The 14,620-nt window shown below is 36.0% G+C and overlaps 1 protein-coding gene across 5 annotated transcripts in view; it reads right to left on the minus strand.

Moving 5' to 3' along the window:
* Trpgamma (Transient receptor potential cation channel gamma) overlaps positions 1-14,620 on the minus strand; it is a 1,754,629-nt gene that overhangs the window by 618,791 nt on the left and 1,121,218 nt on the right. For 4 of the 5 annotated variants that reach the window (XM_081752588.1, XM_081752585.1, XM_081752587.1 and 1 more), the window contains exon 1: positions 10,899-11,094. The exons of the other annotated variant lie outside the window; for it this stretch is intronic. In XM_081752588.1, coding sequence (XP_081608714.1) covers positions 10,899-11,069 — 171 coding nt within the window. In that variant the 5' untranslated portion in view covers positions 11,070-11,094. Of the gene's footprint in view, positions 1-10,898; positions 11,095-14,620 lie in introns of those variants that run through there. 5 annotated transcript variants of the gene reach the window in all.

Here is a 14,620-nt window from a genome sequence, read left to right on the forward strand (position 1 = left end):
ATATACCGCTGTCCGGATAACGGATTTTTTCAGTGTGTGAAGTTTCTCTTCGATTCACACAAGATCTTTTTCGTATATTATTCGCACAGATTATTTACTTTTTATCCTTTGTGATCAACTACTTTAGAAATTTCTTAAGTTTCTTATTTTAGCAGAGATTCGCAGATGAAATTCGAACTGTTTAATGATGGACCTTTAGATCATTCGCAACGCCTTACATGCCAGCCTTGCACGATGTTTGCCAGAATATCTTTCACTTTTGCTGTGATTGGTTGTCCACTGCGAGGAAGATCTTAGACATCCGAATTTCTAGAACGAAAGCGACTGCATCATCTTTTGGCTTTTGCTTTTGACAATATATCATACTTATAGCCAGCACAAATCACTTCACAGTAATTTACTCCTGTGCAGCATTTACTTCTTCATCCAAAGAAAATTGTAAATTTAAATTTTGTAGGAAGTTCACTTATCTTCACAGCATAATACCTTACGTATGATTATTAGAATTGCAGCAATATTTGGACATCTACTAGCGCAGGGGTTCTCAACCTATGGTTCACATACCACTTGTGGTACGCGAATCTCTGTTGCTAGTACGTACGACATATGGTAGTATTGATTAAAAATATGCTTTGGTGATACGTCAGTGGAAAAGGTTGAGAAATCCTGTACTATCGTAAACTTTTTTTAAATGACTAGCTTTGAGTCGCTGTGACTCATATTACCTGAGATTTGGCACACTTGTGTCATCTCGTGTGCATAAGACTCATTACTTTTTAGACTACCTGATAGTAATTGTCGAGAAGATGAACAATTTGAAGAATTTACTCGTAGTGCTAAGGAAATTCAAAGAGAAATTAAAGTTAATTAGTAGACAGAAATTAATATTATACTCCTTTTCGTCTGTTTTTCGTCGCAAAGAACTACGTCGGGGTTGCATATTTCGCAACGTTCTTCTAGCAGGACGAATAGCTTCCCCGCTTGCGAGTGTGGTGTGCGTATCTACCTGCATCAGAAGTTTCCTAGAAGGTGGATTGGACTTCAAGCATAAGTAAACTGGCCATCATGCCCTCTGGATCTGACGCAGCTGGGCTTCTACCTGTGAAACCAAGACCTTTCCGCAGGGTTGTCCAAACTCAATTGGAGAAATTAATATGAGAGAGAGCAGACTTCACTTACCTATATTACTCCTTATGTGTTTGGAAAAGTCGTGGTTGGTCTTTTTTTTTTTTGTTGTTGTAAATCGTTGTTAATTTCACTAACGTGTATCTAAATACGGAAGTTTGTATTACGCATTAGTCAAGCTCTTAATACAACACTAAAAGCGGCTCTGCATAGGGCACAGAATGTTTATAGTTTACCTTATATGACATACATTATCCATACGCTACGTACGTTTTGCTCTTTTCCCACTTAGATGTTACATCATGCCCAGTGGCGTATTTAGGAGGGAGCTTCCGGGCTTAAGCCACCCCCAAAATCTTACTTACTGTAGTAAAGTATATGAAATATCTTGCAGAATTTGCACATTTTTAGACAAAGCCCTCCCCCGAAAGTTAGCATAGCCCCCCCGGAACAAAATCGTAAATACGCCACTGATCATGCCGCTGCAGGATGTCTGACATCTAACAGTATTTTGTATATTACATACGTGTTCTCCTCTGGTGCTTGGGGTCCGGGGTTCGATCCCAGCCCCCGCCAAGTGAAATTTTGTGGTGGACAAACAACGTGTGCGTGGGTTTTCTCGAGTTCTCCCGTTTCCTCCCACTTTCTTCATTCCACCATTTCATTCATTACTCATCATCACCGTCTCCTTTAGCCTCACCGGCATAATCGTGGGATGTAAAACTCAAAGATTTCATTTCATTTTCATTTCATATTACATGCGTATACATACGTAACATACGTCAGCTATATGTTATATACGTCCACCTGTATGCGAGATTCTGAGTTGAGTTGAGTTTGAGTTTAACGTCCCATTCAGCAGCGAGGCTATATGAGACGTGGACCTACTGATTAACGTGGAATCCGAACCACATGAGCTCCCGCCGGGAATCGAACCCGGGCCTCCTACGCCCAAGGCGCGTACGCTAACCGCTTAGCCACGGAGGAGCTCATATGCGAGATTCTGTCCGCCTATATATATATATATGAGTGTGTGTGTGTGTGTATGTAACGTATTATATTAGGGTGTCCCTTATTTTGTGTAATTTCGTGTTGCGATACACCAACCAAATGTATTCTATGTGACCGTAAACACGCATTAGTGAAATAGCAACTCTCTCCGAGAACGTTAACCCGTTCCGACTTGACAAAGTCATGAAATGACGTCTTCACATTATAATATATTTTAGAATTTCCAACCGTGATAACGGAGAAACTAAAAGAGACAGAGAAACGAAACTTTGCACGAAGGAACTAGAGAAAGGGCGACATCTGCTCGTGTATTGCTGAACATCATTCGATGAACAGTGTTACCAACCCAAGAGAAAGTTTTGTATTTTGTAAATAGTATGACCTAAATTGGATATCATCTTTGGAAACAACAATAAAAATAGAGACAAAAGAAATTATAAACGCAGGTCAGGGTTGCAAATTTCTCGAGAAATAACGTGAAACATGTGTTGGGGCAAACAATATATATATTTCTTTGTTTCATACGGAAAGTATATGTAGATGGGGAACTTACACGGAAAGTATTATAAAACATATGTTTTCAGTTATATGTTTGCAGCAAGGTGTTACATATATTTATAGTTGTACGTTAAGTTCTAAAACTACAGGATTTACGCATGTTACCTACGTTTTGCGTATATCACATACGTCTTTTTTTCTGAATTTGTTATTGAGGAACTTCTATTTTTTAAAGTTCTTTTATCTGAATTTTTCTTGAATGAATGATTAAATGATGATGTGACACTGTCATTGCACGAGCGAGATATATATAATAAGCATATCGTGTATTGAGACTATTTAATTGGATATGAATTCAATTGATGAACAGGAAACAGGGGGAAATTCTCATTAGAGCTACTGATCATTGTACAAAAGATGGATAAATTAAGAGATGAAAGGCATGTGGATGGATAGATAATCCAGTTATTAATCCGTATAAAACCTTTTGTCATTGCGACTATTAACGAAGACGATAGAATTTCAAAAGCTGAGCGTAGGACGAAAAAATAATCGTAGGTAACGCACGGGTACGAATACGTTGTGAAGGCAAGCTTCGCAAATTCATTCGATAAAGGCGTATGTAAAAATCTCTGAAAGATGGAAGATATACACGTTTTACAGCTCTCTTGTTTCCTATATTAACACGTAAAATGTTAAATATCTAGTATTCTGTGTTGTTTTGTTAGCAAAGCTTTTTATACTCGTCTTGCTAATTTCAACGAACTGTGGTTCCACAATTACACTTTTGAGCGCTCTTGTACTAAGAACTCAAATTAGGAAGATTGTGCTTGGGGTCCCGGGTTCGATTCCAGCTCCCGCGAAGTGAACTTTGTGGTGGACAAACACGTGTGCGTGGGTTTCCTCGGGGTTCTCCCGTTTCCTCCCACTTTCTTCATTCCACCATTTCATTCATTACTCATCATCACCACCTCCTTTAGCCTAACCGGCATAATCTTGGGACGTAAAACTCAAAGATTTTTTTTTTTCAAATTAGGAAGTTACCGACGAAGTTTGTGACTTACAACGTTCTTAATGTGCAGTAGTTTTGACTAACAAATAAAACACTTCATTGCTATTATTAGATATAGAAATGTTATGTGCACATTATTATTACTATTACTATTATTATTATTATTATTATTATTATTATTATTATTATTATTATTATTATTATTATTATTATTATTATTATTATTATTATTATTATGTCCAAATTAGACTGTCTTGCAAAGAAAACAAATTAACCGTGTTTTGATTGCAACTTTTTTTTTCAATCTAAGCATCTTTTTGCAATTTTCCTCGATGTCATCCATCTGTCTGTGCTTTTTGAAACATTTTTGACTCCTTTGCCGTACTATCCTTACTATATATAGAACTACGCGTACATGAACTGACAAATTAAAGGGGTACTTCCGGTTGACGTGGAAAGTTGAAATTTGGCATGATTGTAGCCTTTCGGAACTAACCGTCAGGAAAATTGCCAAAAGTGAATATTTTTAATTTTTAGGGGCTTTAAAGGGGGGATGAAGAATTTCCCCATGTTATTTAAAAGGCTCTTTTTTTGGACTTATAATCTCATGTTTTAGGTACTTGGAATTGGAATGCAAACTCGAAATTCGGTATGTTTGTACGTTTTCGTTAGCGTTACTTAAATAAATAAGTAAGAATAAAAAAATCCAACTTTAGAGCGGTTTTATGGGGAACTGAAAAATCTTTCCCATGTTATTTATATGGGACGTGTTCCACACCCCAAAATGTTTAGCCACTTCCGGCAGAATTACAACGATAAAATTTGGCATGATTGTAGCCTTCTGGGACTAACCTACAGGAAAATTGCCAAAAGTGAATATTTTTTTAAAAAATTTTTACGGGGTCTAAAGGCGGATGAAGAATTCCCCATGTTCTTTAAATAAACGTTTTCTTGGGATACAAAATATTATCTTTTAGATAGTTGAAATAGGAAAAGAAACTTGAAATTCGGTAGAATTGTAGATTTAAAAGGTGCAAGGTTGTAGGCCGAGCCAAGGCGGGGGTGTGGATGTGAAGCCCGAAGTGGGCAAATTCAGGAAATATGAAGATCAAATGCAAGAAAATCACATTTGATGCAAAGGCTAATACGCAAAAGATACGAGGCCGTAGGGTGAGCGAACATGGGGGTCTGGGAGCGGAGCCCCCAGCTAGCCAATACACTAGTTTATATTATAAAATTGAAGGTGACTATGTTTATGAGTCTTAATCTCTTGAACCACGCGACCGATCTCGAATAAATTTTTAAAGTAAATGCGGTTTGGATCTAGGATGGTTCTGATTTATTTACTTTGATGGTAGAACTTAGGGGAGGGGGAGGAGGGGAGATATAAAAAACAAATAAAACTTAATAAATCTTGAATCACCAGACTTATCTCGATCAAATTTTCAGCGTAGGTGAAGTTCGGACATGGAAAGTTTTTATAATTTTACTTTGATGGTGCAACTTAGGGATATAGGTGGAGATATATAAAATTCAATATATATATATATAACTTTCTGAATACATTATAAATAGTCTGAATAAATAGTGGGAGATGGTAATGATATAAAAATTGTTCCTCTTTTCCCCTTTAGAAACAGAATATTTGCTGACGCTGAATCAAGCATTTCCTTACTTTTATTTAGGAGTTTATATACCAATGTTTGCACCTTCAACTTAAACGAATCCTCACATTGGGCGCTTCCTCAAAATGAAAAGAAACATTGAATGGCCCTCCCTTTTCTCCTTAGGAATGGATTTTATAAGACTGGAACACGTATTGCATTATTATTATTATTATTATTATTATTATTATTATTATTATTATTATTATTATTATTAAACTCATTATATATCCAAATTTCTCATTTTCAACTTAAAGGAATCATATTCGGAACTTTGTAAATGAATAAAGTGAAATTTTACTATTATAGATATTGTCCTCCTCCCCCACTTAGGAGCGAAATTTTCGAATTTTTATTTAAGAGTTTATATACTTAATTTTATACTTTCAACTTAAGCAAATCTTATTGTTCGACACTTTGCAAATAAAGAAATAGCAATTTAAATGTTATTCAAATTGCTTCCTTTTACCCTTTAGGAGTGGAATTTACAAAAAATACTGAAATGACGTGTTTCCTTATTTTTAATCTAAAGTTTATTTACCGAATTTCTGATCTTCAACTTAAGTGCGTTTTCTCATTCTGTACTTTCTAATTAAACAAAGGAAAATTTCAGTGTTTTAGAGATGTACCCTTTCCCCATTAAGGATACGAAATTTCCACAAATGCTGACTCATTTTCCCTAATTTTTAATGAAGAGTTTTCTTGTCAAGATTCATTTCTCTAACTTCATTGATCACTGAGATTTCTGAGATCTTGAGATTATTCTTGGGAAATTTGAACCACCCTTTACCCCCTTAGAATGTGAATTTCCTTTTCCCTTTTCTCGCATGACAAAAGGAATATTTTGTCCAAATTTCATACTTTACCTATAGTACGGCCTGGGCGATGGTGTTCACACACTTCTACTATCTTATATAATAGTATAGATATAGATTAATTTTCTCCTGTGTATATACCGAGTGTCAACTATCTGCAAATCAGGGTAGAATACAAAGGAACGTTGTAGAAACATAATTCCATAATAATTCATACTGGAAAGATAAGGTCTAATTGTATATTGTTTATATGAGAGTAATGTATCTTTGATCCAGTCGTTACTGGAAGCTCTCGAAATGTGGATGTAGAGAAGAATGGACAGAATTAGCTGGGTCGAGCGGAAAACGAATAAGAAGGTGTAAGAAATTCTGGAAGAGAAAAGAACAATTTATCTATGAAGAGGAAGAGAAAGTGTTTGGAACGTTGACTAAGAAGGAACTGTATCATAAAGGACGTGCTAGAGGGTATAGTGGCAGGAAAAAGAGGGAGGGGGCGAATGAGACTACAATTAATGGATGATATCGAAACAGAAGAACCGTACGTGAAAACGAAGAGGTTAGCGGAAGACAGTGGAGAATGGAAGATTCTCAGTTGCGGCAAGTGACCTGCCAATAGAAACAGAATAACTATGATCATGTACTGTATCTTTGATTATTTTCGCCTTAGCAACCTCAGCTCCTGGAACCCCAAGCAAGATTTCGAATCCATACCTCGGCCACTGGTATATCACATTCCTATGCGAACAAATTCCTTGAATCCACAACTAATTTAATTGGTTCAGAATTCTGGAGCAACTTAAGAGTTCCAAAGAACTATACTTGAGTAGAAATAATATTTGAAACAACAGGAAGCGTATAATAAGCCAAGAATCAGAGGAAGGAATCTTTGGTTCGTATTGAGTACAAAAATCCTTCATAGTTCACATCTCACAGAGAAAGTGAATTCTCTTGACTACAACCTACATATTCTGAAGGCTTTAATTCGTTGAAGCGTCAATCTCTCAAGTGGTTAGTTGATAGATGGTTTGTTTGTTTGTTTGGTCGTTCGCCTTCTCTTCTAGAAGACCACTTTCTTGCGTCAATGAGTGAGCTACTCATTAACAGTCTCGCTTGCTTCCAAGAAGAACCAACAGATTGAAGTGTCTTCCATTATGCCTGCTCATAAAGCAAAGCACGATAAGAAACGTCGTTTGCTTTTTTCTTCCTCTCTGGATGCTGAAATGAGACAAGATGCTGCAGTAATTTACTGCTTCGCAGGCAAACACCCTTGGATTATATATAAAATTCGAAAGGGTGGTGTATGCAGCATATGTAGATTTGTTTGTTTGTGTGTGTGTGTGTAACTCAAACATTTGCATTCTTCTCTGGTCTAGTGGTTAACGCGTTTGCTTCTCGTCCACAAGATGTGCTTTTCAGGTTCGATTCCCAATGAAAGAGCACAGATCATCATACAGTAGTTCAGATCTCACTTTAAACAGTAGGATCAATCAATCGTCTTACGTAGTCTTGATACTTACAGAGAATGCGAGTACATATCAATTAATTGTTCTGTATAGATAGTCCCGTGGCTACCAAAGGCAAACACAAATAAGATATCAAAAGAAGCCATTCTAAGAGGAGAGAGGAAAGTGAAAATTGTGCCTACCACTTAGAAAATGAACAACAGCAACAAGATTGCCTCATAGTTCGTTCTGAAAGGAGGCGGGCCCTGAAGATTATCATCATCATTCCTAGTTGAGTTGACTGTGATACTGATCACTATCTGATAGCAGCAATACTAAGAGAAAGATTATCGTTGAATAAAGGAAATATTTAACATCTGGATACGGGGAGGTTTAATTTAAAGAAATTAGAGGAGAATCAGTCGAGAGGGGAATACTAGATTAAAATGTCGAATAGATTCTGTTTTAGAAGATTTTGAGAGCATTGAGGATGCTTGAATTGAAATTATGGATAACATTAAAATTTTAGCAAAATAAAAATTGGGGCACACGGAAATACTTAAGGTTATCAAGTTATAGTCCATTTTGTTAGGGTTATCAAGTCCAGGGGGCTCAAGTGAGCAGTGAGAATGGAAGGAAATAGGAACGGTTTGAAAGTTTTGACTAGAAATCCAATTAGAAAACTACCATTAGGAAGACCTAGGCGCAGATGGGAGGACAATATTAAGATGGATTTCGCTCAAATAGGAATACAAAGTAAAAACTGGATCCAGTTGGATGAGGATAGAAATCAGTGGAGAGCTTTTGTGTACGCGGTATTGAACCTCCGGATTCCATAGGCCATTGAGTTAGTTTAGTTAGTTTAGAGAATGGTAACAAAAACAAAGCCCTCGAAGATGACATTATGAGGGTAGAATTTACGGTGCAATAGCCCCCTCCCCTAACCCTTAGGCTATGACCAATATCAATATTGGACATGGAAACTCCGTCGTGAAGAGGGCAGTGTTATAACTATAAAATATTATTGTGTTCCATACTCCCCAAGTGATAGGGCAAAATCCCTTCAAATTTACCATTCTCATCCACAAAAAAGTAGGAGAGAAGGATAGCCCCTACCCCGAAAAATACAATGTGTTCCTACATTGATTTTGATATCAAATACATAGAAGGCTACTTCACTTGGTAGCATAGGCCTCATTCTTTAGAACCCTTTATTTGGCAGTGTTGTTTACAAGCAACATCGCATTCTATTGCGTTATCCGTACGAATTATAACTTCAGCAATCATTTAATTGCTATTCTTGCTTTCATACTATATTCATACACATAATTTGCGGGTCGCTTGTTTACGTATTTCTAATCTTCGGCAACAGGAGACAGTCAAATTTAGTATTGTAGAAGTTTTCTCTACAAGCTTTCTGCTACGTTCCATGATTTTTTAATTTTTTTTTATTCGTGGTTTCTTGCTCTGTAGGAAAATATTTCAACGAAACTGCTGCTAATTACTGGAAATATTCTTATGATATTTGACCATAATAGGGCAATGATGCTAAGTTGCAACACATAAGACCCATTTTATAGCAATGTTGCTTTGAAATAAACATCCTGTATTTTGTAACCAAAGTACAAATAGACTTTAAAAATTACGAAATTATGATCAGGAAGACATGGTTCAATCATAAAATCAAACTAAATATTTTGATGGTAATGTTATCAATGCTTACCAATTAAAGAGTTAAATAGAATCATCCTATTTCTGCTTACTCCTGTGCCTCAATTTCCCCTTTCAAAAAATATAATGTTTTTTGTATGACAATGTTATTATGTAATTAATTTAAAATGTTATTTATATTAAGTTTTTCATATTTAGCGTTCCTAATAGCATCATTACTGTGTGATGAAAATCCGATGTTCCTTTTTTTAATTAAAAATTGCGTCACGCACAAAAATCTTACACGGGCATCGTCTGTGGGCGTCTCTCGTTCTATTTATCAACAATCTAAAAGCTCTTTACGATACATTTGTCAAATACATTCGTTTCCCAGTATACGTCCTTAATCTATTCCAGATCCTTTGAATCATGCCAAAAAGGACTTTTACAAAATTATTTTTCTCATGAGCAATAAAGACAAAATTAAATATCCGCTCCGATCAAATATGTTCTATTTTTATCTTCACATTATACACGAAAGTGGTTGTATAAAATATACATACCTTTAAACACTATTTAACTCATAGGTTCATTGTTTATCGTACACTCTTTACATGTGTATGTACTAAACACTGAATTTACTGTATGGTGCTAAAGCTGCCGTGATTTTGTGTGGAAATAGGTAAACAAATGCAACGCACGTTGTCGGGATTCAGTTTGATCCATAGAAGTTCTAGTGAGTGAGTCGTATTCCAAAGGTCGTATACTAAGAAAAATTATTGTGTCCAAACAGGGAGTATGCCAATTTGGACTCATTCCAAAGGGGACGTATACCGAGGTAACACTATTCAATGCATACGTCCTTACTGTGCTTGATCGGGGGGAAGGGGAGTTCGACCCCCGATGGTGATGATGAATATAGACTAAAAGCTAGAATAGTAGTTTGGATTACATTTTGAGCTGTAGAGCTCATCTTTTATAGAGCCGGTGCAGAAAAGAGGGATTAAGTATCAACCAACCAATTATCCAATCCCCTCTTACAATCTGTATAGTTCGTACCTCTTAGCTGTAAAAGCTCCTAACCATCTTTTTAACCAATCACCTCTTATACTCTGTACAATTCGAAGGCCTTAATTCTTTTGGAAGTGAGAATATCTCTTGACTGTAAGAACTCCTCACCAACTGTTTAACCAATCATCTTTGACACTTTGTATAATTCGAGTCCCTAAGTCCTCTGAGAATCAGAATACCTCTTGGTTGCAAAAGCTTCTAACCAATTTCTTGGCCAATCACCTCTTACAATCTGCATAGTTCGAGTCCCTAAGTTCATTAGGAATCAGAATACTTCTTGGTTGTAAAACTCCTAACCAAGTTTTTACCAATCATCTCTTATACTATGTATAGTTCGAGTTCCTAAGTCCTTTGGAAATCAGAATATCTCTTAGCTGTAAAAAATACTCCTAACCAATGTTTTAATCAATCACCTCTTACACTCAGTATAATCCGAGGACCTTAAGTTCGTTGGTAGTCAATATCATCTGGGTGTAAGAGTTCCTCACCAACCTTCGGGAATCAGAATATCTCTTGGCTGTAAAAACTTCTGAGTCCTCTAACAATGCTACTATTACTGGCATACCTAACACAATGCTTTAGTAGATTATTAAATAATTCCATTACTTACCTTAATTTCGGACTTAGTCGATTTCCAGCACGAAGGTAAACAACCAAGCATTTCTGGGGAAGCATTTCTGGTTTGTAGAGCCTTATCACTCTTTAAAGTCGGGTCATTGATAGGAAATACATTATTTTCATAGCAACTGCAGGTAACTGAACACAGAACCTTTTCAGACATTACTGTAGTGCGCGTAAAACCGAAGAACAAACAAAGGGTTCAAATACCACAGAAATCTATATGATTACTGAAGATCTAGAAACTGCTCCCCTGATATTTCGCGTATGCGCAGTTGACTTAGAGCATTCCATAAATACAAAAAACGAACACATAATGATTTAACCTTAGATAAAAGTAGCATGCATATACTAATTTTTTAAAAAAAAAAATTCTAGGGGGAAGGAACGGGTAATTCTTTCTGTTAATGAAAGATTCAGAACGGAAGGGAGAAGCTACTTAGATAAATTAGTGACATTTTTGTGTTGAAGAATTCAAAACAAATGAGGGCGTATGACAAAAGCCTCCACATGGTATACCGTCACGACATTCTTACCCCAAACTTATTATCCTAAAAGGGCCATAAATAAGTAAACTGTATTTCAGTACAACATACGACTGTAAACAAGACAAGAATTGTATTTTTAGTGAATTAGTGGATTTTTGAAGAATCGAAACTAAAGTAAAGTAAACACCCTGGCGCTAGAATTCACGAGATATGACCGGCATACATTTAACTATATTAAAAGTTCACAAACTTTTCTTTCTCCATCTTACCCTTTGCTAACCTATTCACAGATTGAAATCGAATTTAGGTAAATTATTTCGAAATTCACTTACATTTAATATAACCAAAATAAAACTCTAGATACATAGATACTCTCATAACAATTAGTTAAGTTGTAAAGAATTTTGTATATTATTAGTGCTGATAACCTTTATTTGATTGATTTTTGTTTGGGTCCATTAGCAGCAAGCTATACAGTACATTGATTCATCAATTTGATTTATATCCTTTATCATCAGCAAAATGATACGTAGCTATAGGATAATTGATTTATGGATTTGATTTTATATCCCCTGTCTGTAGCAAGGTTATAATAGACGTAATAATGATGTGTTATTAATAGGGATGGGCAAAACCGTTTTTTGTAAAAACCGAAAACCTGTTTCAAGAAAAACCGATATCCAGAAAACCGATATTTCGGTTTTCCCCAAACCGGTTCGGTTTTTCATCGAAACCGATTTGTTTTCTACAGAAATCGGTTAGGTTTATCACCCAAAACCGGCTTCGGTTTTCACCGAGCACATAAAGCTATTTCTGTGCAAACAGAATCGGTTATTCTGATCAGAAATAGAACCAGTTTTGAAAAAAAAACTGAAATCGGTTTCGATGAAAAACACCTGGTTTTGGAGAAAACTGAAACAGTTCTTAAATGAAACCGGAATCGCTTTTGAAAGAAAAGCGAAACCGGATTCGGCGAAAAACCAAATAAGTTTTGCAGAAAACCGGTTTTGAAAATTTTCAAATCTCGGTTTCGGTTTTCCTGGAAACCGGAAACCGAAAAACCGGTTTTTGTGTTAACCGGTTAAAACCACTCGTTTTTAATAATGCTTAGTGTTTATTTTAAAGTGTACCATACAAAATAAAGTTTATGTAATGCTTGTAATAATATTTTTATAATAAATATTTAAAAGGAATATGTTTTAAAGCTTTATTTTCCCTAAAGTTTCGTAGGTAAAAATTGATAATTAGTTTTCTTGAAATATTCCGTAAACATAATGGAATTAATTAAATTTGCAATTCTATGAGCAGAGAAAGGGATCTCTTAGCTACTGGATTAAGACATCTCTTGTCGTTAAGGAAGCAACTTTGAATGATCACGCATGAATGAATAGAAGAGGTTCTCTCTATATCAAATCTTTTCCGCTCCATATGATATTCTTCCTTTGTTATGATGCAAGGGATCGATAGCTTCCGATAAGCATATAAAAGGACCAGTAAACTATAAAAGGAACGATAAAATCTAACAAAAATAAAATTATACGAGGGTCATTCAAAAAATAAAGACCGTTTAGTTATACAAACTGAAAATCGCAATATTTTTTTGAAAAAAAAATACAACTCTGTTACCTATCTGAAGCTTTCCTTACTTCTCTACATAATCAGCACCTTTCTTTTCAACATTTGTCGCATTTGTTCACGAGCTTCAGAATTTCTATCAGAATTAAGCCAGGCAGTCACTGAACTCTCCAACTCAGCTCCTTCGTGGCTAAGCGGTTAGCGTACGCGCCTTTGGCGTGGGAGACCCGGGTTCGATTCCCGGCGGGAGCTCATGTGGTTCGAATTCCACGTTAATCAGTAGGTCCACGTCTCATATAGCCTCGCTGCTGAAAGGGACGCTAAACTGAAATCAACTCAACTGAATTCTCCAACTTTTTAACATCTCCAAAATATTTACCACCCAGAAACTTTTTTCAGCTTAGGGAAAAAGGAGGAGATCGCTGGAAGCAAGGTCCGGACTACAGGGTGGATGATCAAAAATTTCCCATTCGAATTGATTGAGCAATACTTGAGTTGCAGCAGCAGTGTGAGGGCAGGCATTGTCATGAAGAATCATAAATTCCTCCAGGAAACATTCCTCCCCTCCTGTTTTGGATTGCTTGCCGTGGTTTTCTTACAGATTGACAATAACGATTTGCATTGACCGTAGTGTCTTTTGGCATGAAATCTGGCTAAATGAACTTTGACATGAAATCTGGGAATTCCGTAGCTCGTGAACAGATGCGAAGCGATCTCTGATACCGGTCATTTTCGATCTTTCTTTTTATATATATATCTCCCCTTCTCCTCTCCCAAGTTGCACCATCAAAGTGAGATGACCAAAAAAAAAAAAGTCCGAACTTCATCTATGTTGAAAATTTGATGGAGATTGGTCGGGTGGTTCAAGAGTTTAAGAGTCACAAACATAATCACCTTTTTATTTATATAGATAGATGTTTCTTTGTATTTCCAAAATATTGAGATTACCCTCGTATTAACAGAGAATGCTGTTAGAGTTAAAATAGTTTTAAATGTAATAGCCATAGAACACTACCAACATTTTGTTATTTCAATCATAATTGTACTGTAGATGGAACAGTGGCTCTTTGTACAAAAAATTAATTCATATATTAGAACTCTCTATTATCCATCAATTGCAGCAAATGAAATTTTGCTCGGAAACACGAGTAAAAGACTGAAATTGAATAGGTGATAAATATACCAGAAAATTATAATCTTCTATTTGAAATGAAGAGTCTATGGGAATTAATAGCAACTAACGATGCATTAAGTCATAATCAGAAAACTAATTGCTCCGGGAAAATAAGCAGTTCAAATAGAAAACCTGAAAACCATTTGAACATATTATATAGTACATGTTATCACATAATGCAAACAGCAATACTCATGGTTTAATTGACTTCAATTAAACAATTAAAGGAAATACAAAATTCAGTGCATGACAACAAGCTAATAAAAGAAGAATGGATGATACATGACATAAATTATCCAAAGCATTGCAATTTGATAATTTCAGTGAAACATGAATGAAGAGAACCCTTGCTACTGATTTAGCCAATGACAATGGCCGAGTGGTTTTGGGTGCTGTGACTCGGATTTTGAGGCCCAGTCTACTGGGGATTCGAGTCTCTCTAGAGCGCATGGTCAGATTTCTGACCACTCTCGAAGC

Source organism: Thermobia domestica, chromosome 3 (genome assembly GCF_964235325.1).
Source record: "Thermobia domestica chromosome 3, izTheDome1.hap1.1, whole genome shotgun sequence".
Lineage (NCBI taxonomy): Eukaryota > Metazoa > Arthropoda > Insecta > Zygentoma > Lepismatidae > Thermobia > Thermobia domestica.